The 25,434-nt window shown below is 44.0% G+C and overlaps 3 protein-coding genes across 7 annotated transcripts in view; all 3 read left to right on the top strand.

Annotated features, from left to right (window-relative positions):
* Positions 1-1,594: 1,594 nt before the first annotated feature.
* mgp (matrix Gla protein) lies at positions 1,595-4,802 on the top strand. 2 transcript variants are annotated; one of them, XM_027028993.2, is made up of 6 exons: positions 1,595-1,656; positions 3,154-3,230; positions 3,320-3,349; positions 3,967-4,039; positions 4,140-4,202; positions 4,352-4,802. In XM_027028993.2, exons 2-6 carry the CDS (start codon positions 3,161-3,163, stop codon positions 4,494-4,496), a joined length of 381 nt encoding a protein of 126 aa, XP_026884794.1. In that variant the 5' UTR covers positions 1,595-1,656; positions 3,154-3,160; the 3' UTR covers positions 4,497-4,802. The 2 variants fall into 2 exon arrangements, with proteins under 2 accessions (XP_026884794.1, XP_026884793.1); XM_027028992.2 differs by having other exon boundaries at positions 3,964-4,039.
* A 1,126-nt stretch (positions 4,803-5,928) lies between these two features.
* LOC113589367 (WW domain-binding protein 11) lies at positions 5,929-15,541 on the top strand. 3 transcript variants are annotated; one of them, XM_035525701.1, is made up of 12 exons: positions 5,929-6,121; positions 6,832-6,918; positions 7,084-7,115; positions 7,214-7,307; positions 8,264-8,460; positions 9,154-9,287; positions 9,791-9,921; positions 10,174-10,329; positions 10,760-10,873; positions 11,550-11,825; positions 14,347-14,532; positions 14,622-15,541. In XM_035525701.1, the coding sequence occupies exons 2-12, from the start codon at positions 6,855-6,857 to the stop codon at positions 15,245-15,247; spliced, it is 2,010 nt and encodes a 669-aa protein (XP_035381594.1). In that variant the 5' UTR covers positions 5,929-6,121; positions 6,832-6,854; the 3' UTR covers positions 15,248-15,541. The 3 variants fall into 3 exon arrangements, with proteins under 3 accessions (XP_035381594.1, XP_035381592.1, XP_035381593.1); XM_035525699.1 differs by having other exon boundaries at positions 5,931-6,121; positions 10,174-10,368; XM_035525700.1 differs by having other exon boundaries at positions 5,937-6,005; positions 10,174-10,368.
* Positions 15,542-17,638: 2,097 nt separating this feature from the next.
* The window catches only part of ddx47 (DEAD (Asp-Glu-Ala-Asp) box polypeptide 47), a 7,962-nt gene continuing 166 nt past the window's right edge, over positions 17,639-25,434 (top strand). The window contains exons 1-12 of one of the 2 annotated variants that reach the window (XM_026997006.2): positions 17,639-17,786; positions 18,387-18,480; positions 18,595-18,783; positions 19,321-19,392; positions 19,516-19,634; positions 20,031-20,102; positions 21,586-21,702; positions 23,031-23,177; positions 23,832-23,969; positions 24,790-24,860; positions 24,938-25,067; positions 25,237-25,406. In XM_026997006.2, the coding sequence (XP_026852807.2) occupies positions 17,673-17,786; positions 18,387-18,480; positions 18,595-18,783; positions 19,321-19,392; positions 19,516-19,634; positions 20,031-20,102; positions 21,586-21,702; positions 23,031-23,177; positions 23,832-23,969; positions 24,790-24,860; positions 24,938-25,067; positions 25,237-25,386 (1,413 nt within the window). In that variant the 5' untranslated portion in view covers positions 17,639-17,672 and the 3' untranslated portion in view covers positions 25,387-25,406. Of the gene's footprint in view, positions 17,787-18,386; positions 18,481-18,594; positions 18,784-19,320; positions 19,393-19,515; positions 19,635-20,030; positions 20,103-21,585; positions 21,703-23,030; positions 23,178-23,831; positions 23,970-24,789; positions 24,861-24,937; positions 25,068-25,236 lie in introns of both variants that reach the window. The other variant, XM_026997005.2, reaches the window with a different exon arrangement.

The raw sequence follows: 25,434 nt of genomic DNA, 5'->3' as shown, positions 1-25,434 counted from the left end.
TCACACGTTACTCCACTGCTGCACTTCATTGGCTTCTAGTAGCTGCACGCATCACGTTTAAAACCTTGATACTTGCCTACAAAGCCAAAAATGGACCAGCCCCTTCATACATAAGGTCAATGGTCAATGCCCCATCTGTACCTCAAGTACTTCGAACCTCAAGTACAGCTTGGCTTGAAATACTGTGCTTCAGGTCTCATGGAAGACAAGCATCGAGACTATTTTCTGTCCTGGCTCCCAGATTGTGGAATGAACTCCCACTTGCTGTCCGGACAGCAGAGTCCCTTGCTGACTTTAAACGCAGACTAAAGACCCATCTATTCGTGGAATATTTAAATGACATAGGTGTTGATATATCTGATGACTGGTAGTGTGTAGGCGTTGATATAGCTGATGACCAGTTGTGTGTAGGTGTTGATATAGCTGATGATGGGTAGTGTGTAGGTGTTGATATAGATGATGAATGGTAGAGTGGAGGTGTTGATATATCTGATGACTAGAAGAGAGTAGGTGTTGATAGGTGTTGATAGCCCAGATCTTGTTTCTCCTATTCTGCTGACTGACGTGTCTCACTCTTTGCAGGTGTTTGCCTGTAGCTGCTTTCCTTGTGGCCTCTACATGATTCCCATTTGCCTGTGGGATTCTAAGGTACTTGTAGCTTCACTCAACATCTGTTCTGTTACCTTCTGGTAGTGTGATTACATCTGTTCTATTTACCTTCTCTCTCCTTGTAACCATCCGACTACACTTATCCAGTCTGAATGATATTCCGATGTGATTGCTGTATATCCTGGTAAAATGGATTAGTGAGTTGATGTCTCATTAACTTTTGCATACAGCTTGATGTCATCCATCTACAGGAGGTGGCTGATAGTTGCTCCATTCTGTAGCTGGTATCTGTAGCCACTCTTGGTGTTGATTTCACTGACGGGGTTGAGACCAATGCTGAACAGCAACAGGGACAGGGCATCTCCGTGGTAAATTCCGCACTTATTGGTGCTATTGGCTTGAAATTGGTCTTCCACAGCTCCAGTGAGTTTCGGTTGAAGGTTCTTAGAGTCCTGTAGATGTTACACAGCATCAAGCATTCCAGGATTCTTGTGTGGGACTTTGAATCATAGGGTTCTTTGTAGTCAATCCAGGTGTTGCACAGGTTGGTCTGTCTGGTCTTACAGTCTCGAGTGAGTTTTATGCACTAGTAGCTGGTGCTTCTCATTTGCTTCTTTATATGTCTGTTTTCCTCTGTTGTGTGTCCTTCGTCTTCTGTGTGCATGTGTTTGTGATTGTGTATGTATGTGTGTTTGTGTGTGTGTCCGTGTGTGTACACAAGTGCGTGTCTGTGTATGTGTGATTTGTGTGTGCTAATATTCTGGTGTGAATCACTAGGTGGAAAAGGCTGATAGAAGGCATAAAAGGAATTGTGTGTGTATGTGTGTGTGTGTGTGTGTGTGTGTGTGTGTGTGTGTGTGTGTGTGTGTGTGTGTGTGTGTGTGTGCGTGTGTGTCACAGAGAGAGAGCAAGCAAAGGAAGCAAGGGAGGGGGATAGGGTTTATAAAGGCGTGTGGCTTCTGTATTAAAGAATACTGACAGAAACAAGAGAAAGAGAAGACAGGACCCAGCCAGAGCTCCCACGTACCCAGCATTCACACAAAGGAGGTAGGAGAACCTCACACAGGGGTAGGAGAACTTCACATATACTGCTTTCAGTAGTATTTAGTAACACAGCGCATACTTATCAGAAGTCAGTAACACAGTGATTTTCAGAATTCACTAACAATGATTGATTGTCAGTATTAAGTAACACAGTGATTGAGTGTCAGTATTCACTAACACAGCGATTGATTGTCAGTATTCAGTGTGTGACTCTATAAATTATCATCTTGAATGTTATTCCACATAGTGAATGCCCTGTGCTCATGTACAGTGTGTTATTACACTTACACACACACACACACACACACACTGTGCTTATGTACAGTGTGTTATTCCACAGACACACACACTCACACATACACAGTGCTCATGTACAGTGTGTTATTCTCTTTCCAGCAGTCATCAGCACATTTTTCCCTAACCTTTAGTCCTAGCTGGGCACTTTCAGCCACAGCTGGCAGGTGTGTGTGTGTGTGTGTGTATTATTCCACACACACACACACACACACACACACACACACACACACACAATGCTCATGTACAGTATGTTATTCTCTAGCAGGCTATTCCACACACACTCACTCACACACACACAAACACATCTGCCAGATGTGGCTGAAAGTGCCCAGCCAGGACTGAGGGTGAGGGCAGAATGTGCTGATGGCTGCTGGAAAGAGAATAATAAACTGTACATGATCACTCTGTGTGTGTGTGTGTGTGTGTGTGTGTGTGTGTGTGTGTGTGTGTGTGTGTGTGTTATTCCACACACACACTCATACACACTCACACCCTCACTCTCACACTCTCACTCTCTCTCTCTCTCTCTCTCACACACACTCACTCACACACACACAAACACATCTGCCAGGTGTGGCTGAAAGTGCCCAGCCAGGACTGAGGGTGAGGGCAGAATGTGCTGATGGCTGCTGGAAAGAGAATAATAAACTGTACATGATCACTCTGTGTGTGTGTGTGTGTATGTGTGTGTGTGTGTGTGTGTGTGTGTGTGTGTGTGTGTGTGTGTTATTCCACACACACACTCATACACACTCACACCCTCACTCTCACACTCTCACTCTCTCTCTCTCTCTCACACACACACACACACTGGCTGGGCACTTTCAGCCACATCTGGCAGGGGTGTGTGTGTGTGTGTGTATGTGAGTGAGTGAAGTTGTGTGGAATAGCACACTGTACATGAGCACTGTGTGAGTGTGAGTGTGTGTGTGTGTGTGTGTGTGTGTGTGTGTGTGTGTGTGTGTGTGTGTCTGTATGAATGTGAGTGTGTATGTGTGTGTGTATGTGAATGTATGAGTGTGTTGTGTCTGTGTGTGAATTGAAGCTGTGTATTTGTGTCTTTTTGTGCGCACGTGTGTGTGTGTGCAGCTGGTGCCAGCTTCATCAGGCCTTGGCCTAGTCACAATTATGATAAACCATAATTCCAGTTCTGATAAAGCCCACCTCCAGTTCTGATTAACCCCAACTGTGTGTTTGTTTCAGGCAGCAGATGAGAACCATGCGGGCAGTTCTTCAGTGTGTGGTGGTGTGTGTTGTCATGCCGATTGCAGTTTGTTATGGTTTGTAAATTCTTCATTAACGTGGCATCTTTCACACACACAAGCTACAGCATCTGAAGGTGCCTGTCTGGCTTCCTGTCTCCCCACAGACTCACTGGAGAGCCAGGAGTCTTTTGAAGGTAATTATGGAATCTTCTGCAGGGTTCATGTTCATGTATTTTAGCAGGTACCTCTTGCAGTGTTTATTAAAGGGAGTGGGCGATCTCTCTGATTTACTCAGATTCTTTAGTGAGTTGAGTGGGTGTTTCAGAGTTAATAGTGATTAAAGAGTTAAAACATGTAAAGAAATAGCACTGGACACACTGGAGTGCGCAGCATGAACTTGACCTACATGTACAAAATTCATATCCCAATATTTCTGGATTATCAGTAAGTATATCATGCTCCCCTCTGGCCCTGCTACAAAACATGACACACGAAATACATAAAATTGAAATACACTGCTAGAGTTAGGGTTATAGTGAGGGTATTTCTAAACTTAACCCTTACCCTATCTGTAACCCTAACCCTATACTCTAACACTGTTAAATGTTAATCTGATTTACAGTGGCAGAGTTATTGTGAATTTTTGAAGTGTGATTAGTAAATTAGGGTCTTGTGAGTGGTTTTGAGATTTATAGGGGTATTAAACATGATTAGTAAATTAGAGTGTGTAGAGTGGGTTAGAGTATTATTAGCAAAATGAATGTGTTTAATATTGTTACTTTGCTTTTTCTCCTTTCTGTGTGTGTAGCAGACATGTTCCTGAGTCCCTCTAATGCAAACTCTTTCATCAATCCCCAACAACACCGTAACTACAACTACAGAAGGTTTATACACACAGTCTTTGCACTTTGTACAAAGAATCATATATACAATTCACTTGTATGAGACATTTAATGTCTGTATCTCTCTGTTTCTTACATGTAGATTTTACGCAGTTGGCAGGAAGTCTGATCCAAAGCATCTTTCAGTTTCACACATGTTACAGAGGTAGGTGAGTGTAGTGTTAAGAGTCTTATTGGTATAGCATAGAGCACTTACCTGGACGGTGACTGAACCCTGGTCCCCATGGAAGAGGCAACACTGTTTCACTACACTATACCAACTATATTCTGTCTGTCTCACTCCATCTGTCTCAGGGTGAAGTCTCCAGCTGAGCGCCACTCTGAGATATGTGAAGAATATACGCCATGTCGGCTCTTTTCACATCGCTATGGTTACCTAAAGGCCTATCAGTCTTACTTTGGTCGTCAGCATATCAGAAGCAATTTCCACCGTTACTGAGATTTAATAATGCTGGCCCTGGCTGTCCTGGAGCACTGACAATAGCTGCAGTTTCCTCTCCTACTGAGATGTTTCTGTGGATGTACCATAAGCATCTCTGAGAGGTGACGATCGCTTTCATGATAAAATAGTAAAACTCTCTACTTTGTACCATTTCTTCTCACTGGTGGTTGATCTGAGTATGTATGCAGCTCATTTGCTCTGAAACAATTTGACTGAAGTCAGATCAGACCAGTTCAAGTCAGACAAAACTTGATCAAGCCAGTGCTATTACTTTACTGTCTTCTGTTTAAGAATAAAATCATATTCAAATGTTTTCTGCCCCTTTACTGTTACACACACATTACCCCCACACACACACACAAACACACTACCACACACCCATATTACCCCACATACACACATTACCCCACACCCTAGTTTTACAATGTTTTACAATGATGATATGGAGATAGACATCCAACAATATATTTATGCAAAATGGAAGACTGTGTTAAAGAAATTAAAGCACACTTTCTGTAAAACAAAAAGATGCAGGAAGATTATTATTATAATCCTTGATGCAGATTATTTATTAAATCCTATGGATGACACATTCAAAATATTGGATAAGGTTGGTTTTCTTATTGGTGTGTGTGGTAGTATTGGGTTAGGATTTGTTTTGTTATTGGTGTGGTAGTATTGGATTAGGGCTGACACATTCAAAATAACACATATACTGGGAAACTACATCATACTTTTATAATGTCTACATTAGACTGATGAAACTTCATAACAACTAAATTAGACTACTACAGATTCACAGCATCTAGATTAGATTACTGAAACTTCATAGTGTCTGGATTAGACTACTGAAACATCATAACATATAACATCTAGACTACTGAAACTTCAGAATGTCTATATTACACTACTGAAACCTCATAATGTCTAGACTACTGAAACTTCAGGATGTGTAAATTAGACTACTGAAATGTGTTGCTGGTTGTCCTGCTGTGTCTTTGTGGAAATATTTTTGATTAAATGTTCCAGTTGTAGGACATGGGTGCTCACAGTTCCAAACGTTGTGGGTTTGATTCTTAAGAAGCAAACACAGTGTCTTAAAAATATGTACCTTACCTGTCTAATTGTCTGTCAAACAGTGTAAATCAGAGCATATTACACCTGTTATTTGATCATACGTTTCTATTACAAGTAGAAATATGTCATTTAATTTATGTACTTCAATGTCATATAAATTTAGTTTAATTTTTTCTTCGTAAAGAAATTTGAGACTTTGGGATCAAAATGAAAAGTTTTTGTTCGTCGGGACAATTATTGTTGTCTCTTCGTCACATCCATGTAATGCTGTATACCATACGGTAGGTGGCGGCATGCAAACATATGTCACCTTCTAAAAGAAGAAGAAGAAGAAGAAGAAGAAGAAGAAGAAGCAGAACGGAAGGAAGTTTTTCGCTCGTTATTTCCGCTCGTGGCGGTAAACATGGCAGAGTGATTCGATAAATTACAGTATGTTAGTTTATAAAACTGATCTTGAGAAACCTATCGAACAAAGACTATAATAGTTCCCCTGACTTAATGCTTGAAGGGGAGCGGTGTCCCACACAGCTTTTTTAAGTATCAAGGTGCAGTACCTAATTCTGTTGTCTTTTGTGTTTGGCGCTAGCAAAATTAGCTAAAGATGACTAGCTCCTGGCTAACTGGTATAAGCGTATGAGCTAGATAGATAACGCCTAGTTTTTTTGCGCTATGGTTTTCTGGTAATGTAAATATTATACTCCAGCCAGATAATTAGGGGCTGTTTATTCCCCAAGTGGTGAGAGGCCATATTTACGAACGCCAGAGGAGCTAGCCAACACCAAAATTCTAACCAGTTATCTTACTCTAACCCTGTCCCTAGCTCGTTAGCTAAGACTTACCCTAACTCTAGCTCGTTAGCTAAACCTTACCCTAACTCTAGCTCGCTAGCTAAAACTTACCCTAACCCTATCCATAGCTGATTAGGTAACATTTACCCTTACCATATCCTTAGCTCCTTGGCTAACCCTAGATCGTTAGCTAGCTATGCGACACGCGAACAAACTTGATAGGGAGCTAACTTCCTTTCACATACTGGTCATCTTAGGTTACGGTCTGTTGTGTTAGACATTAATGGAATCTTTCCTCACTCCTTTGTTATGATGTTTATTCCTTTATATAATAATGTTCTGTTTTAAGGATCCCTGGGCCGCTACTGAGTTCTTCTGCATTCTCTGTTAATACAGATTGATCAGATTAACTGGGAATTGTTCTCAGGTTAGCACAGTTTTTCTTGGTTTGTGATGGTTGTCTCCAGGTAAGAGAAGACAGTACTGAGCCATGGGGCGGCGATCCACATCTTCCACCAAGAGTGGGAAGTTCATGAACCCCACAGACCAGGCCCGTGAGTGTGTGCATATCAGAATAACATAAATCATAATGGGATGTGCTGGTCAGTGAGATGGCACTGTTGCCTTTAAATGTTTTATTATGTTTTCTGGGTGTGAATGAAGAGTATTCATGTCTCTGTCTTATTGTTCTTTTAAAAAAACCGTGTTTGTGTGTTTAGGGAAAGAGGCGAGGAAGCGGGAGTTAAAGAAGGTAAAGGCAGTTCTCACATGTCAGTAAGGAACATAAGGCAAATTGGCAGCAATAAGTGTAAAGCACCAGAATTACTGTCTGTGTGTGTGTGGCTATAGAACAAGAAACAGAGGATGATGGTAAGAGCAGCTGTTCTGAAGATGAAAGATCCCAGACAGATTATCAGAGACATGGAGAAATTGGATGAAATGGGTAAGATTTAAATGTGTGTGTGCGCGCACTTCTCAGTTTTATGGTATGTGTACCTCTGAAATTGTATGTGTATGTCTGTATCTGTTTAATGGTGGGTGTGTCTCTGTCTCTCTGGTTGACGGTGGGTGGGGGGTGTGTCTCTGTCTCTGGTTGACGGTGGGGGGGTGTGGGTGTGTCTCTCTCTCTCTGGTTGACGGTGGATGGGGGTGTGTCTCTGTCTCTCTGGTTGACGGTGGGTGGGGGGTGTGTCTCTGTCTCTCTGGTTGACGGTGGGTGGGTGTGTGTGTGTCTGTCTCTGGTTGACGGTGGGTGGGTGTGTCTCTCTCTGGTTGACGGTGTGTGTGTGTGTGTGTGTGTGTGTCTCTCTGGTTGACGGTGGGTGGGTGTGTGTGTGTCTGTCTCTCTGGTTGACGGTGGGTAGGTGTCTCTCTGGTTGACGGTGGGTAGGTGTCTCTCTGGTTGACGGTGGGTGGGTGTCTCTCTGGTTGACGGTGGGTGGGTGTCTCTCTGGTTGACGGTGGGTGGGTGTCTCTCTGGTTGACGGTGGGTGGGTGTCTCTCTGGTTGACGGTAGGTGGGTGTCTCTCTGGTTGACGGTGGGTGGGTGTCTCTCTGGTTGACGGTGGGTGGATGTGTGTGTGTCTCTGTCTCTCTGGTTGACTGTGGGGGTGTGTCTCTGTCTCTCTGGTTGACAGTGGCTGGGTGTGTTTGTGTGTGTGCGCGCATCTCTGTCTGGTTGACGGTGGGTGTGTTTCTGCTTACTGGTGAATGTGTTTATATGTCTATTTAATGGTTTATGTATATCTACATATATACTTGTATATGTATTATGTATGAAATGTATTGCTTTTGTATGTATCATACTTTTTAATTCTCTGTGTTTGTCACTCTGAGTTTAATAGTTGCATGTTTGTGCTCAAGCACACTTTTCTATCAGTTTGTCTGTGTGTTTCTCAGAGTTTAACCCCGTACAACAGCCTTTGCTGAATGATAAAGTTTTGCGTGATAAGAGGAAAAAACTTCGTGAGACGTTTGAGAGGATTGTTCGCCTGTACGAAAGAGAAAATCCTGACACTTATAAAGAACTGCGCAAACTGGAACTGGAGTACGAAAGCAAACGTGGACAGCTCTCTCAGTATTTTGACTCAGTCAAGGTGAGTGTGTGTGTGTGTGTGTGTGTGTGTGTGAGAGAGAGAGAGAATGTGTGAGAGCAACCATGGACATCTCAGTACTTTGACTCAGTGAAGGAGAGTGACACTGTGGATGTTTGTGAGTTTGAGAACACCAATCACTACTGCTTATATACAAGTGTATGTACCATTTAAATATACATGTATCTTCAGAGGTGATCCAGATACATGCATGGATAATAGAAACACAGATTGGATTCTGAATGTGGTGTTTAATCAGTTCCTTATCTCTACAGGTCCGCTTAAAATCACCACAGTTAAAAAATAACCTCTGCTGATGAGGCCTGTTTCTTACGCTCATATTCGGAGCGAGTTAGTTTTCTATCATGATTACTTGCGACTTTCTCTTTTCTGTATTTCATATGCTATCGGTTCTGGACAGGGTCTGTACCTGTGTCAGTGATGTCTGCATGTTCTACACTCTTTGAGGTTGTTGGGTTAGGGTTAGTTTTCTGATTGGTTTGTGTAGTAATATTGGGTTAGGGTTAGGGTTAGTTTTCAGATTGCTGTGTGTTGTAATATTGGGTTAGTGTTGGTTTTCTGATTGGTGTGTGTGGTAGGTAATATTGGGTTAGGGTTGGCTTTCTGATTAGTGTGTGGTAATATTGGGAGCTGAGTGGGCCAGTTTTGTAACAGTTTTGTGTCTCATGCCGGTAGAATGCAGAGTCAGTGGAGGTGGACAGTATTCCATTACCAGAGATGCCACATGCTCCCTCCAGTGTGTTGATTCAGGACATTCCACTGCCCGGAGCACAACCGCCCTCCATCCTAAAGAAAAGTTCAGCATTCAGGTAACTAAGATTTACCTTAATCTACCTAATCTGTTACTCCTATTCTAAACCCAGTTAAATAAAACACACCCTAGTCTGTGTCTCAATAATGCCTAATCTAATCCCATGTAGCTAAATTTAACTTTATTTCTCAGTTAACACTAATCTAATCCCTGGTAAACTAATGTTTATGCTAACCAACCTCACAATTAACCCTGAATTTCAACCCATACCATCATTTTTCCTGAAGAAGAGTTCTGTGTGTAGGTAACTAACCCTAACTCTGAGTAGGTAACTAACCCAAACTGTAACCCTCTGCGTGTTGGTAACTAACCCCAATCCGTATTAATCAATAGCAATAGACAGGCACATGAAATTTGGTAATTCGCAAACAGTCTGAACTAATACTTCTCAAACTCTCTATACTGGTAAATCACTAGGGCTTTGGTTGTACCTGTCTATGCTGGTAATTCACTAGGGCTTTGGGTGTGTACCTGCGTGTTAACACACTCTGTATTTCTTAGTAAAGGTTCTGCATTGTCATCAGCAGCAGTCGCTGGGGTTCCTCGGTTACCACCTGGACGCAAACCCCCCGGGCCCCCACCGGGCCCCCCCCCACCTCAGATACTACAGCTCTATGGCAACCGTAGAGCAGGTACACGCACAAGTCTCAGATACTACTCTCACTTGCATGTCCCCACATGCTGACATGCATCTTGAATACTAAACACACAGACTGTGATACACACCTCAAATACTACACACAGTCTAAGTACTACACACATCTGATGTGTGTGATATGTCTGATTTGTGTGGGCTGTGATATCACTGATCTGTGTGGTATGTCTGATTTGTGAGTGGGTGTGGTATGTCTGATTTGCGTTATTTGTCTTATTTGCGTGTGCAGAGGCAGATGTTTCTGCTGAGGCTGAGCTGATGGACGTGGCTGAGCATGAGAGTGACAGCGGCACAGATGAAGATGAAGAGGGTGGTGAGGAAGAGAGTGACTCGGACGAGGTCAGTGATGGAGAGAGGGAAGACCTGCAGGACAAGAGGAGTGCAGGCGAGCGTCATGATGAGAGGGACGATGAGAGAGAGAGGGGTGAGGCGGAGGGGCAAATATTCTGGAAATGTTTTAAAAACAGCAAGTCTCACCCATACCAGTATAAAACTCCTCCGAGAGTGGAGCGAAGAAAATCTTCCCCTTACTCAGCTGGTCCTGATCCAGTTTCTCAGACTCACTAATATACCAGCACCTCAGAGGCTCAGAACCAGAGCAAAGCAATACACCTGGCTAAAGAGATCCATATCTGTGTTCAACTTTATTTTCAGTCTCGTGGTGTTCTTTAATACGCTCAGATTCTGTAACCCAAGCTTTGCCAATACAAATACACCTTTGTCATGCCAGTAAAGACCCTTGAATTGAATTGAAGAATTTAATTGTGGGGATGGGGTGGAATTTCCTTCATTTACATGTTTAGTGTTGTTATTAGGGAGGACTGTACGATTTGCTGATATGCCACTACCTGTGAAGAGGAGGAAGAAGAGGGTCGTGAAGAAAACAAAGGCCATTACTCCTTTACAGGCCATGATGCTGCGGATGGCAGGTACATAACACCAGACATGCGTCCTTCGTCACACCTGCTGACACTACGTGTTATCTATCTGCTATAGTAGCTAGCACATTCTGTGATTGTACCTACTGCTACTTCAGTGAAGTTAAGGGTTAGGGGGGTTAACCTTAGGCCTGGTCAGTCTGTGCTTGTCCTGTACATTGATATGGTCCTGCCTCTTAGCTTTACATAATTAAGATCTATATTTTTGTTTAAAAGAAGTATAATAGTATCAATAAAAGGTCTATAATGTAGTAATTATTTTAGACTTTTTACTGTAATACTACTCATGATGAATTTTCATACAGCTATAGGAGACCAATATCAGGTGTCTTCTTAAGCACAGCAAATGAACACATTACAAGGGTGTGAAGGACATGTAGAAGGGGCAGTCTGTCACTGCTGTGTGTGTGTGTGTGTGTGTGTGTGTGTGTGTGTGTGTGTGTGTGTGTGTGTAGGGCTGTTTCACTGCTGGGTGTGTGTGTGTGTGGGCAATGGTTAAGGTACTCTACTATTAATCAAGCAGGCCCCTGAGGAAGGCCCTTAACCCTCAATTCAAGTTGTACTCAGTCATAATTTTAAGACGCTTTGGATAAAAGTGTCAGCTAAATGCCTTAAATGTGTGGGTGTGTATAGGGCTGTTTCAGTGCTGGGTGTGTTCTGTGTGCAGGGCAGTCTGTCCCAGAAGAGGAGGAGGAGGAGGAAGAGGAAGAGTACACAGATTCTGAACAGTCTGACAGTGAGGAACCAGGCACCCCCAGTGACACCCCATCTGCCCAAACATTAGCTAGACTTCCTCCACCATCTGCACCAATGGGAACACAGCAGCCGCCGCTCCACTTACAGGCTCCACCAATTGCAGGACCTCCTCCTTTAGGGCCACCTCCAGCTCCTCCAATGAGGCCACCAGGCCCGCCCTCAGGACCGCCCCCTGGTCCACCTCCTGGTGAGTGGCTATGGTGTGCTGCCTTGGTTCAGTGTCCATGGGAAGGTCTTTTTTGATCATTTATATGAATGGGATTGTAAAAATCAAATCACGTCTGTGTAAATTAGGCCTGTTGTGTGTGATGTCACATAAAACAGCAATGTGTGTGTGTGTGTGTGTGGGGTGAGTATCCTCACTGTTGTGTGTGTGTGTGGGGTGAGTATCCTCACTGTTGTGTGTGTGTGTGGGGTGAGTATCCTCACTGTTGTGTGTGTGTGTGTGGGGTGAGTATCCTCACTGTTGTGTGTGTGTGTGTGTGTGGGGTGAGTATCCTCACTGTTGTGTGTGTGTGTGTGTGTGTGGGGTGAGTATCCTCACTGTTGTGTGTGTGTGTGTGGGGTGAGTATCCTCACTGTTGTGTGTGTGTGTGTGTGGGGTGAGTATCCTCACTGTTGTGTGTGTGTGTGTGTGTGGGGTGAGTATCCTCACTGTTGTGTGTGTGTGTGTGTGTGTGGGGTGAGTATCCTCACTGTTGTGTGTGTGTGTGTGTGTGTGGGGTGAGTATCCTCACTGTTGTGTGTGTGTGTGTGTGTGTGTGTGTGGGGTGAGTATCCTCACTGTTGTGTGTGTGTGTGTGTGGGGGGGTTTCCTCACTGTTGTGTGTGTGTGTGTGTGGGGTGAGTATCCTCACTGTTGTGTGTGTGTGTGGGGTGAGTATCCTCACTGTTGTGTGTGTGTGTGGGGTGAGTATCCTCACTGTTGTGTGTGTGTGTGGGGTGAGTATCCTCACTGTTGTGTGTGTGTGTGTGGGGTGAGTATCCTCACTGTAGTGTGTGTGTGTGTGTGTGGGGGGGTGAGTATCCTCACTGTAGTGTGTGTGGGGGGGTGAGTATCCTCACTGTAGTGTGTGTGTGTGTGGGGGGGTTTCCTCACTGTAGTGTGTGTGTGTGGGGGGGTATCCTCACTGTAGTGTGTGTGTGGGGGGGGTATCCTCACTGTAGTGTGTGTGTGTGGGGGGGGTGAGTATCCTCACTGTAGTGTGTGTGTGTGGGGGGGGTGAGTATCCTCACTGTAGTGTGTGTGTGTGGGGGGGGTGAGTATCCTCACTGTAGTGTGTGTGTGTGGGGGGGGTGAGTATCCTCACTGTAGTGTGTGTGTGGGGGGGGGTGAGTATCCTCACTGTAGTGTGTGTGTGTGGGGGGGGGGTGAGTATCCTCACTGTAGTGTGTGTGTGTGTGGGGGGGGTGAGTATCCTCACTGTAATGTGTGTGTGTGGGGGGGGGGTGAGTATCCTCACTGTAGTGTGGGGGGGGGGTGAGTATCCTCACTGTAGTGTGTGTGTGGGGGGGGGTGAGTATCCTCACTGTAGTGTGTGTGTGTGTGGGGGGGTGAGTATCCTCACTGTAGTGTGTGTGTGTGTGTGGGGGGGTGAGTATCCTCACTGTAGTGTGTGTGTGTGTGGGGGGGTGAGTATCCTCACTGTAGTGTGTGTGTGTGTGTGGGGGGGGTGAGTATCCTCACTGTAGTGTGTGTGTGTGGGGGGGGTGAGTATCCTCACTGTAGTGTGTGTGTGTGGGGGGGTGAGTGTCCTCACTGTAGTGTGTGTGTGTGTGGGGGGTGAGTATCCTCACTGTAGTGTGTGTGTGGGGGGGGTGAGTATCCTCACTGTAGTGTGTGTGTGGGGGGGGTGAGTATCCTCACTGTAGTGTGTGTGGGGGGGGGTGAGTATCCTCACTGTAGTGTGTGTGTGGGGGGGGGTGAGTATCCTCACTGTAGTGTGTGTGTGTGTGGGGGGGTGAGTATCCTCACTGTAGTGTGTGTGTGGGGGGGTGAGTATCCTCACTGTAGTGTGTGTGTGGGGGGGGGGTGAGTATCCTCACTGTAGTGCGTGTGTGTGGGGGGGGTGAGTATCCTCACTGTAGTGTGTGTGTGTGGGGGGGGGGGTGAGTATCCTCACTGTAGTGTGTGTGTGTGTGTGGGGGGGGTGAGTATCCTCACTGTAGTGTGTGTGTGTGGGGGGGGGTGAGTATCCTCACTGTAGTGTGTGTGTGTGTGGGGGGGTGAGTATCCTCACTGTAGTGTGTGTGTGGGGGGGGGGGGGGGTGAGTATCCTCACTGTAGTGTGTGTGTGGGGGGGGTGAGTATCCTCACTGTAGTGTGTGTGTGGGGGGGGGTGAGTATCCTCACTGTAGTGTGTGTGTGTGGGGGGGGTGAGTATCCTCACTGTAGTGTGTGTGTGTGGGGGGGGGTGAGTATCCTCACTGTAGTGTGTGTGTGGGGGGGGGTGAGTATCCTCACTGTAGTGTGTGTGTGAGTATCCTCACTGGTGTGTGTGTGTGTGTGTGTGTGGGCTGAGTATCCTCCTCATGTGTTGAGTAGCCTGACTGTAATGTCTGGGGTGTGTGTGTGTGTGCGCGTGTGGTGAGTAGCCTGACTGTAATGTCTGGTGGGTAGGTGGGGGGGGTGTGAATATCCTGACTGTAATGTCTGGGGTGTGGGTGGGTGGGTGGTGAGTATCCTAATTGTAATGTCTGTGTTTCAGGTGCACCACCCTTCCTAAGGCCTCCTGCTATTCCAGGTGGTCTGAGAGGACCAATGCCACGTATGCTGCCTCCAGGCCCGCCCCCTGGCCGTCCCCCAGGTCCGCCCCCAGGTCCGCCCCCTGGCATGCCCCCTGGCCCGCCCCCAAGAGGACCTCCACCAAGACTACCACCCCCTGCCCCACCAGGTAGGGGTGTGTGCGTGTGCGTGTGCGTGTGCGTGTGCGGGTGTGGGTGTGTAGGTGTGTGTGACTTAACCCTGTGTTTGTCTCTGTAGGGATTCCTCCACCTCCTCCTCGTGCCGTCCCCCCTCGGATGGTTCCACCCTTATCCATGTTCCCACCTCCTCTGAACCCCAACGTGCTGAGTGCTCCTCCCAGCATTGTCCCCCGTCAGAAACCCCCTTCCAACAGCTCCAGCGAGGGCTCGGGTGCTCCCATGATGCCCACACCCTCTCTCCCTCTGTCCATGCGGGCCTCTGGCCTGCAGATGCCACCCCCTCCTGGCACCACCCCCGCCCCCGCCAACCCGCCGGGCCACAGTCACACCATAGAGAAGCGTGCCAATATCACTAGCATGCCCACCCTCTCCAGTGCAGCGGGCCAGTCGGGCACTGCCACCATCTCCGCCAAACCACAGATCATCAACCCCAAAGCTGAGGTCACACGCTTCGTCCCTACGGCCCTGCGTGTGCGAAGAGACCGCACTGGCCAGCAAGGGGCAGCGGCTGGGATGGTGACAGAGAAAGGAGGGAGGAGGGAGGAGCAGAGAGGAGGGCAGGGCCAGAAACCACAGGCCAATGCAAACTCTGCCCAGCCGGGTTCCAGCTCTGGCCCCCCTAGCATGAAGACGAAGGACCAGGTATACGAAGCTTTCATGAGGGAGATGGAGGGACTGCTGTGAGATGGGGCGGGGCTAAGAAAGGTGAAAGGTTATTCGAAGGGCTAAGGGTAAACTGAGAAGGCCTGGTTTGGAATGTCTGTGGGGGACAAATTAGACATATTTGTAGAATGTGTTAGTGTTCGTTGCTTCAGTTGTATTTGCAGTCATTACCAGGAATCCAAACAGCATTTTTATATTAAGGCAGTTTGGAAGTTTTATGTAAGATGTTCTGGAAGCGGAGTCAGGGGAGATGGAGGAGTTATGTGGTGGATATATTTCTGTCTGAACCTTAAATAAACATTACTCCCAGCTTCATGGTCTTGTTTTTCATGTTCTTGTTTCGACCCTTGCTAGGCTGAGCACACATCAGCGAGAGACGAAATACAACCCATTAAGTCTCTATATTGTATGTTTGTTGTGAGTTGTTTATAGAGGCCTTGAATGTTGGGAGCCAGACTAGAACAAAAAAACAATTACTCCCCTAACTAAACACAAACAAAAGAAAATACAATACCCTTCCCTAACTCCCTAAGGAAATTAACAGGAGAATAACAGTAAATAAAAAAACATTGAACATCTGAACTATGACTCTTGTGAAGTCTGAAATGTTATCAAATGGAATCACAAACTGATCATACCAAAAGTGGAGATAAGTCTCTCCATCGCTCCTTCTAGTCTTCCTCTTGCGTACGGAACAGGAGTGAGGCAGCCAATCTGGATACAGCATGGCAGACAAGGACAAATTCCTGAGTGGGACAGAGTGCAAGATCAGGGATGGGAGGAGTTGTAGTCTGTGACAAATAATCCTGTTCCATTCTGGATCATAACATTTGTGACATGATTTCTTAAGAGTTTACCAGAACTCATTCAGAACTGACATGATTTTTACAAATTACTAGAGCCTAACCCAGATCTTTAGCTGTGAGACAATTTTTAACATTACCAGAGCATGCCAGAAAATGAAAGTACCTGTCTCAGTGGATATGAGTAAAGTAAAAATGGACTCATTTTTGTTAGGAGCTAGTGTTAACCCTAACTAGCAGTAGCAGAGTGTGAATTGAATCCCTAAAGAACTCTGCTGAGGATAAAATGTGCAACAGGTGTAAAAGACAAGATGTCGGCCAAGTTTTTCATCTAGAAATCAAGCAGTGAAAAATAAGAATTAAATAATCAGTAGTCAAGTCACATCATTCGCGTGAACGCCTATGGGCCATAATCATTTCTAATTATTTTTAGTCATATTCAATGTAACTACTCAGGCTGTTTAATTTTTACAGGTGAGACTCTCCAGCCAGATACAACTAGACCTGGAAATCTGGTGCTTGGGGCTATTTGTCAGTAGTTATATATAGAGTATCATGAAAAATAGTTGCATACACTTTGGTGGATAACAGAACATGTTTCAGAGGTAGGTGTACTTGCCCAGACGGGACTGAACGCCATTCCTCCATGGAAGAGGCAGCAACATCAACATCTTTATTCTAACATGACAGTTCAAATGTTGAATTTAGATTTTTAGATACATAAGATCTGTGCAATGTGCTCACTGTCTTTGTGCAACAATGTAATTTTATGTAATTAACAATATATATCTTATTAACTAAAAAGGCATAGCATGATGACAGCATGAGAATTACCACAGCAACCTCCTGGTAACACACAAAGATGTTTAGATACCATACCAACAACTTAGGCTGGTATCAACACTCACCTCATACTTTAGCATTACCTTGGTAACAGCATAAGATACCCTTACAACCACCTAGCCTCACCATTAAATTATTAAAACTCATTATTCAGATATATCTACAGCATCTTTAATTTTTCAACATTAGCACACTAAAGTCCAGAATCCAACCAGAACAAGGACACGGTGTCATTGTGAAGAATTGACACTGCCACCTAAAAGACAATTTCCTGCTTGCTAACCGTGAGTGAGTGACTATGAGAGTGAATCGCAGACCAGGTCAATATTATGTGTACGCTGGGTAGTGTCTACTGGAATTTCCAAGAGGGTTGTTAAAATGAGGCTGTGTAACTTGGTATTAGACATTTACTAACCAACTAAATAATTACATTTAAACAGAATATTGATTTGTTAATGTTGTTCTCTATGAAAATACACTGAGAACTGAAATGTAAATACTAGCCTGCAGCTAACAGTGTTAACGTCAAAATATTTTCCTCAAACATTTTTACTCAAACTTAACCTTATTTTTCTCATCTAGTTTGCTAATAAATACTGGAAATAGTCTCAATAACATTTTAGACTCCCTCATCTACTCGATAACCAAGCTTTAAACGCCATTTCCCAGACTCGATAATCAAACTTTAAACTCCATTTCCCAGACTCGATAACCAAGCTTTAAACTCCATTTCCCAGCACCATTTTGGCCACACTGGAAGCTTCCGGCTGCGTGCGTCCACGCTGTTGTTGGGTAGAAACATGGCGGAGCAGCTACAGGCTACACACACCACTGGAGACGGGGCTCCAGCATCAAATATCGACTGTTCAAGTGTCGGAGAAACCGAAGAACCAGCCAAAAGCTTCAAAGATTTGGTAAAACAGCTGGATATTTGGTAACCTGTAGCTGGCTAGCTGTGTGCTAGTCAACATTAGCTCGGCTAGCTAGTTTGAAATCAGATCAGGAGTTCCTAATAGTAGATTAATTAATAACTCTGGACAACCCCAACCTTATCTATACCACCATCGCAACCAGTATATCTTAATTTAGCGATATTATGGCCATTAGGTCCTGTGTAATGCTACATGCTCTAGTTACTCCAGTTATGTGGCTAGATAGCTGGCTGGTCATCGTAGCTATCTTTACGCTGTAGCCAGCTAGCTAACATGGCTGGATTGTTCTTTCACTAGCTACCTTACATTTGACAATTTAACAGTTATTGGTTTATGTAAATATCACATTTGTATAATGTACATTTTGTTACAGCTCGTCTTTTATATTTATATTTATTTATATTTATATTTATATATATATATATATATATATATATATATATATATATATTCGCCCTCACTACGTTCGAGTAGCTGTTTCTCCATTGAATTCGACAACCTTAGCCTGCAACCTGTGTGTGTGTGTGTTGAGGGAATATAACTGTGTATCTGATGTAATGACGGACCCGGTGTGGGTTGTAGGGAGTAACGGAAGTACTGTGTGAAGCATGCGATCAGTTGGGCTGGAGACAGCCGACTAAAATCCAGGTTGAAGCAATACCTGTAGCACTGGAGGGTGAGCATTTACACCATGGTTACAAGTTGTTGTGAACTTACTTAAATTAAAAATGTCTTTTGGACCGCTTTCTAATTTTTCATTTTCTATTTTCCCTGTATCACCACTCCCCAGGACGGGATGTTATTGGGCTGGCTGAGACTGGGTCAGGGAAGACAGGTGCCTTTGCTCTGCCCATCTTGCAGTGTCTGTTGTCCTGTCCCCAGAGGTTGCACTCTCTGGTTCTTACCCCCACACGTGAGCTGGCCTTCCAGATCGCCGAGCAGTTCGAGGCTCTTGGCTCTAGCATTGGAGTTAAGACAGGTATCTCAGCTCATGTGTAACAGAGCTGGCCCAATTTGCATAACACATATCCGCCCTCCCATTCACGTAACACGGGGCCGCTCCGTCCCCCAGGAATAATAGGCACAACATTAGCTGCAAAAACCAAAGATAAGCTTCTGGCTCTTTTTTGACCATCTCAACCTGCTCTTGTACAACTGATGATTGATTTATGTACTGTGCTCCAAAGCAGATGATGATGCGTACATGAGCATTCATTTTACATTCAGTTTATGTGATGCATGTATGAGGTGTTGGAGCATTCATTTTGCATTCATTTTGCCGTTTTAATGCTTGTCTGACCATTATAAAGCGTTTTGTAGTTGGTGACGGGTAATGTGTACAAAAACATTGATATGAGCACATTTTTGGAGGTCAGATGTGTTCACATTACAGGCAGATACATGTCACTTTGAATATGAGCTAAGGTTTCTATAGATGGGAAAATCTGAGAAATTGGAATTGAACAGTGAGACTTGTAATGTGAACATATCCTGCATTGTTTGTGTTTTCTTACAGCTGTCGTCATTGGTGGAATTGACATGATGTCACAGGCATTAGTGCTGGCAAAGAAACCACATGTAGTGATTGGTGAGCATGTGTTTGTATGAAAGAAAGAAGGAAGGGTTGGAAATCAGGCTTTGCTGAGTGGATGTGGTTTATTTATTTTAGCAACATGACCAAAGATTCCTGTCTCTCTCTCTCTCTCTCCAGCTACCCCTGGCAGGCTAATCGACCACTTGGAGAACACCAAAGGTTTTAACCTGCGAGCGCTCAAGTTCCTGGTGATGGATGAAGCTGACAGGATCCTCAACATGGACTTTGAGTCTGAGGTAAATCCCCACCATTAGTAGAGTGTGTCAGTGGGCGTCTGTAGCTCTAGGGCAGGTGTCATTGCATGTCTGTAGTAGTCAAAGGGCAGACTTTCTCCTCCTGTCAGTTCTGAAGCTGCCTTGATTCAAAAGGACATGAAAACAAATGTTTTTAATTTTTTAGTTTGCTGTTAGCCATATTTCCCTCGTTCCTCGCCACCTGACCCCTGCCCTCGGCCCTGACCACGACCAGCCTTAATGGAACTTATTGCTGTCCCCCAATTTTGTTTGTTTGTGGAAAGCATAGCCCCTTGCAACATGTCATTCTTAAGCGCTCTTAACAGATCACACTGTTGTTCTCCCATTTCTGTGCTTGCTGTCCCCTCTACTTTGACACACACTCTCTTTGACGCACAGGTGGATAAAATCTTGAAGGTGATCCCCAGAGAGAGGCACACATTCCTCTTTTCTGCCACCATGACTAAAAAGGTATCCATCCCCACGCTCCCACATATCTGGGACTCTGTGTGAATCACACAAAGCCATAATGTTTTATGAAAGTGTGTGAACCTGTTCACCCTTTTGTGCAAATCTATTCACCCAGTCACATATGACTGTTACACTCCATATCGAAACTTTTCAGTCTCTCAGATCTTTTGTTGTTGTTGTTGTCCTCAATCTATACAATACTTCAAAATGAGAGAGAAAGCAAGAACAGGGTTTTAAAATTAAACGGACAAGTTCACCTGTAAAATACTATATTTGGTGTTTTCCATCTGATCTTAGTAAAGGAACACAGGTTTTGCTCTCTGGCATTGATAAACAGGTTGAATTAGTCGCAGTAACTTAAAGCATTAAAAATAAAAGAGAACTGGGATCAATTGTCATTGTTCAAAGAGGCAGCAGTTTCCTTTAAGTGACTCATTACTGTCCACTGACTGACCCTAACCTTAAACCTACCTAACTCTAACCCACTGACTGAGTAGGTCTGCCTCACTACCACCCTAACCCCAGTGAGCTCTTTCCATAGGCAGCATTTTGTGTCATAGAATCCGTGCCCCTGGTAAGAAGGCTGTCTCAGTCAAACCCTGACCCCTAGCCCTGATGAAAAGGCTGTCTCAGTCAAACCCTGACCCCTAACTGCGTCCAGTGTTGTAAGAGCTTAGTCATCTTCAAATAAGATATTCTACTTAATCTATCATATTTTGATTTCTTGTCATAGAAGTGCACAAACTTTTTGTTTTGCAAATTTCATCAAGTTTGTCAATGGCCAGTTTACAGATCTCAGTACATTTTAGGATTAGCATATTAGTTAGCATCAGGTTATTTTAATAGCAAGTTGGCTAATAAACAGTTTATCTTAGAGAGCAGGAGGTTTCTACAGTGCTCTTGTACAATGTTATTAATGAAATTACATTGTCTAATAATGTTCATATTGTTTCAGGAACCAGATCAGAATTTAAAGCCTTTAAAAATGGCTTGTATAGAGGAGAGGTCATTTACTTGGGAGAGTAACTCTTGAAACTAGTATAATTAGTTTAGATGGCTAGCCAGTTAACTTTATGCATAATCAGTAATTGCACAACGTAACGTTAAGGAAACATCACAGTCCACTAAGTGACTCGTTCATTACTGTGTACTAAATGAGTCACCACTGTCCACTCTGTATTAGATGAGCAGAGAATTGCCTTTAATCAAAGAAAATTAGTTTTTTTCACATGTCCAAAATACTGTAAAACACACTGTAGATGTCAGGCAGATGGAATAGTAGTGTGCCCTTTTTGCCAATACAAAAATGAAAGCAAATTTTCAAGGTTAATTATGTAACTGCAAATAAAACAAGAGTTTTCATTGATTAACTCCTGCCAGTGAATGGCCATTTCCAGTGTTTTCTGTACTGGGGTTATGGTTATATTAGCTAAGCACTGATGTAGAAGCAAGAATAAAGTAAATTATTTTTGTTTTGTTTTAGGTTCAGAAGTTGCAGAGAGCAGCGTTAAAAGATCCAGTGAAATGTGCCGTTTCCACGAAATACACCACAGTGGACAAATTACAGCAGTACTACATATTTATTCCAGCCAAATACAAGGTGTGTATATGTGTGTATGTATATGTATGTGTATATACACACACACACACGCACACACACACACACTAGAAACACTGTACTGGCCAACAGCCTCATTTAATCCCAGAACAGCATCATTTATATTTATGCTATTTGTAATTTAGCACATGCTCTTATCCAGACCAACTTAAAAAGTGTTTTGTCATGTACTTGGACTGTCTTCTAGCGAATACAATAGGTTAGAGTCCAGGATACCATTGAACTAAAATGCTGTTGAAATGTTGATGCCTAGAAGTGCAAAATAAACATAAGCTCTATATCAGATGATGATAAATGCAATAACAAACAATACCAGATGCGTACTAGATTTTAAGTAATTCAACTCAAAGATCAGGATCAAAAGTCATTCAGATATTCCACAAATAGATGAATCTTCAGTCTGTGTTTGAAGACTGCAAGGGTCTCTGCTGACAACAGCTGAATTATGCAGGACGAATGTGTGTCTGATGCAAGGTTGAAGTCACTAGGGAGAATGAGTGCATTTCCTTCAGTGGGGGATTGACCTGAGCGTGTCAAGCTCATTGATGAAGTCATTTAGGGATAAAGTTATCTAGGGAACCTGGAGTGTGGTAGAGTGATGTGAAGTTTAATGGGGAAAGACACAATGGCATGAAATTCGAAAGAAGAGACTGAGAGTGGAGAAGGAAAATGGGGTAAAACTTTTGAGACAACAATAAACCTGTGTCACCACCCCTGTTGTGACTCCTTGGGAAATGTGGGAGGACAGGGCAGCCGGAGTCGCTGAGTTCTCAGGGGTGATCCAGGTCTGTTAGAGCCAGGAAGTGTAGTAACTGGAGGGATGGTAGTGCTGAGATGAAGTCAGCATTCTGGACAGCAGACTGGCAACTCCAGAGCCCTCCTGACACCAGGATCTAAGACGGTGATGAATGTTGGGAGTAAATGAGGTTGCTGGTGTTGCAGCGTCTATAACAGCGGTGGTGTCTGTAAATGTAAATGTGTCTAAGAGATCTGTGGGGTATGTAGACAGGAATTACAAGACACATTATCAGGTTGAAAAGATGTTTCTTTGTGGATGCATCAGCTCCTGGCAACACTCTCAGAGCAACACCAGCACCTAGCAGCATTACTTCCAAAAGGTAATTAGGGTTCGGTTAACCCGTTCATTCTTTTGACAAGTTGGTCAATGCTGATATGTGCCACTGTAAGCGCTTAGTTATTTTTTAGGGTTTGAGTTATTCTTGATGAAATAATGTGCCAGGTGTAATTTCTTGGATCATTTTGGGTTTCGTTGATGGTGTGATATTTCCTCACTCTTCCTCCTCCTCCAGGACTGTTACCTGGTTTCTATACTGAATGAGTTGGCTGGAAACTCCTTTATGGTTTTCTGCAGCACCTGTAATAATGCCCAGCGGGTGGCGCTGTTACTGCGAAACCTGGGCATCACTGCCATTCCACTGCATGGACAGATGAGTCAGGTACCTTCAGACACACAGCACTTCACTTACTTCCTGCTTTTCTAGCGTGTTTTAAGTAAGAAATCTCAACACTTCTAAATATGTCCATTTGTATTGATTTTCAAGTGCATTTTTGACATTTTAAATTTATTGGCAATTTGTTGGCAGGGTTATTTTTCATCTTACAGCTGTGAAAGATAGGGCTACGTAGATGTAGGCAGACACGTGGGGAAAGCAATATGGAGAAAATCTTGTTTAAAGGAAAATTGATACTGGTTTTAAATATACATATTTTTCCCCAGCTTATCTGGGCACTGTTGTACTCCTTTATGTTGGGTTGAATGAGTAATGTTTATCTGATAATTATATGATTGTAGGTGCATTACATATACATTTTATCCTTCTGAATGACTCCTAAATCTCAGCCTCGTTCTCTTAGGTACAGGGTCACAGATGACTGCACCTAGTAAACAAGAACATTTTGGAGAAAACGCTGAAATATACCTTACATATGTATGCTATGCATTGCATATCTGAGATGGTGCAGTTTTCAGACAGACGTGATTTGAAGGGCTGTGTTGAACAGGTCTAAAACGTAATCTAGGAGCCTCTAGAAACTTTTAAGTTTGTGATTTTTCTTTTGTTTTTTTCTTTTTCTTTTGTGTGTGTGTACAGAATAAGCGCCTAGGAGCTCTTAATAAGTTTAAGTCGAAGTCTCGCTCCGTATTGCTGGCTACAGATGTGGCATCTCGTGGTCTGGACATTCCTCATGTTGACTGCGTCATTAACTTTGACATCCCAACACACTCAAAGGTAAGTTAGGATCTAGGGCACACCTGGGCATTGTACGGCTCGCGGGCCACATCCGGCCCTCTAACTATCTCTGACCGGCCCGCGTGAGATCGTTGGAAAATTTGAAGTCAAGAGTAAATGTGTAACTACGACACCTATTACACTGTGATAGGTGCACGAAATCAAGGACTTTGACGAAATACAACTACACTGCTTTTATTTTGAAGGCAAATGTTTTGTTTTTGTTTTTTAAATTTGCGTCTTCCGCTCAGTGCGCTTATGTACCTTCAACTCAAACATCCCAATAAAGCGCACTGAGCGGAAGACGCAAATTTAAAAAACAAAAACAAAACACTTGCCTTCAAAATAAAAGCAGTGTATTTGTATTTCATGGAATTCCTTGATTTCGTGCACCTATCACAGTGTAATAGGTGTCGTAGTTACACATTTACTTTTGACTTCAAATTTTCCAACAATCTCACGTGGGCCGGTCAGAGATAGTTAGAGGGCCGGATGTGGCTGCGGGCCGTACAATGCCCAGGTCTGCCCTAGCGCCTAGTTTTTAGTGGATAGGATCTAGGGTTAGGGTTCAATGGCCTAGTTTTTGGGGGTTAGGGTTCTAGGTACCATCATAAGTCTGTCAATCATAGCTAGAGAAGCACTGTGTGTGATGTTGGTTAGAAAAGAAAAGAGAAAAACACAACCAAGGACCTGTTCCTAGATGTCACAAAGAGGAGAGTATGGGCTGTCTGTTCTTTATTTATCAACCTTCCCTATGTCCATTCTTCATCAAAGTGATAGATCCTGTATTTGTAGTGATGTAACCTGTCATATCCCTAAGGATTACATCCATCGAGTGGGCAGGACGGCTAGAGCCGGACGTTCTGGTAAATCCATCACATTTGTAACGCAGTAAGTCCAGCACTTCCTCCTCTTTCCTCCCATGTAATCCTGGGTTCTTTGCAATCAACCCCCTTTGTTCCACCCAGGTATGACGTGGAGCTTTTCCAGCGAATAGAAGCTTTGATTGGGAAGAAACTGCCTGCTTTCCCTACCCAAGAGGAGGAAGTGATGATGTTGGTGGAGAGAGTGAGCGAAGCACAGAGATATGCGCGAGTTGTACGTGTGCTTCATGCTTTGAGATTGTAGCACTGTCAGTGCAGTCTGGTCACTGCCACTGTTACGCTCTCTCCAAAGACATGGCGAATTTGACTTGTAGAATTAGGTCACAGATGGAGTCCTCCCTCTCCTTCTCTCTCTCTCTCTCTCTCTCTCTCTCTCTGTGTAGGAGATGAAGGAGCAAGGAGAGAAGAGGAAAAGATCTAAAGCTGGAGAGGAAGAAGGTGATGATGCCGAACACTCCAGTGGTGTGCGGAAAAAAGTCAAAGGAGGGAAGTTTGTTGGAAGGAAAGGTGGCATGTCCAGGAGGGGGCGCTAGATGCTTATTCCTCTTTGCAGGTTCCTTTGTACATATAACTTTGTCACA

Source organism: Electrophorus electricus, chromosome 4 (assembly GCF_013358815.1).
Source record: "Electrophorus electricus isolate fEleEle1 chromosome 4, fEleEle1.pri, whole genome shotgun sequence".
Taxonomy (NCBI): domain Eukaryota; kingdom Metazoa; phylum Chordata; class Actinopteri; order Gymnotiformes; family Gymnotidae; genus Electrophorus; species Electrophorus electricus.
Note: the sequence above shows the minus strand (reverse complement) of the source record. Positions and strands in the feature narration are given on the sequence as shown.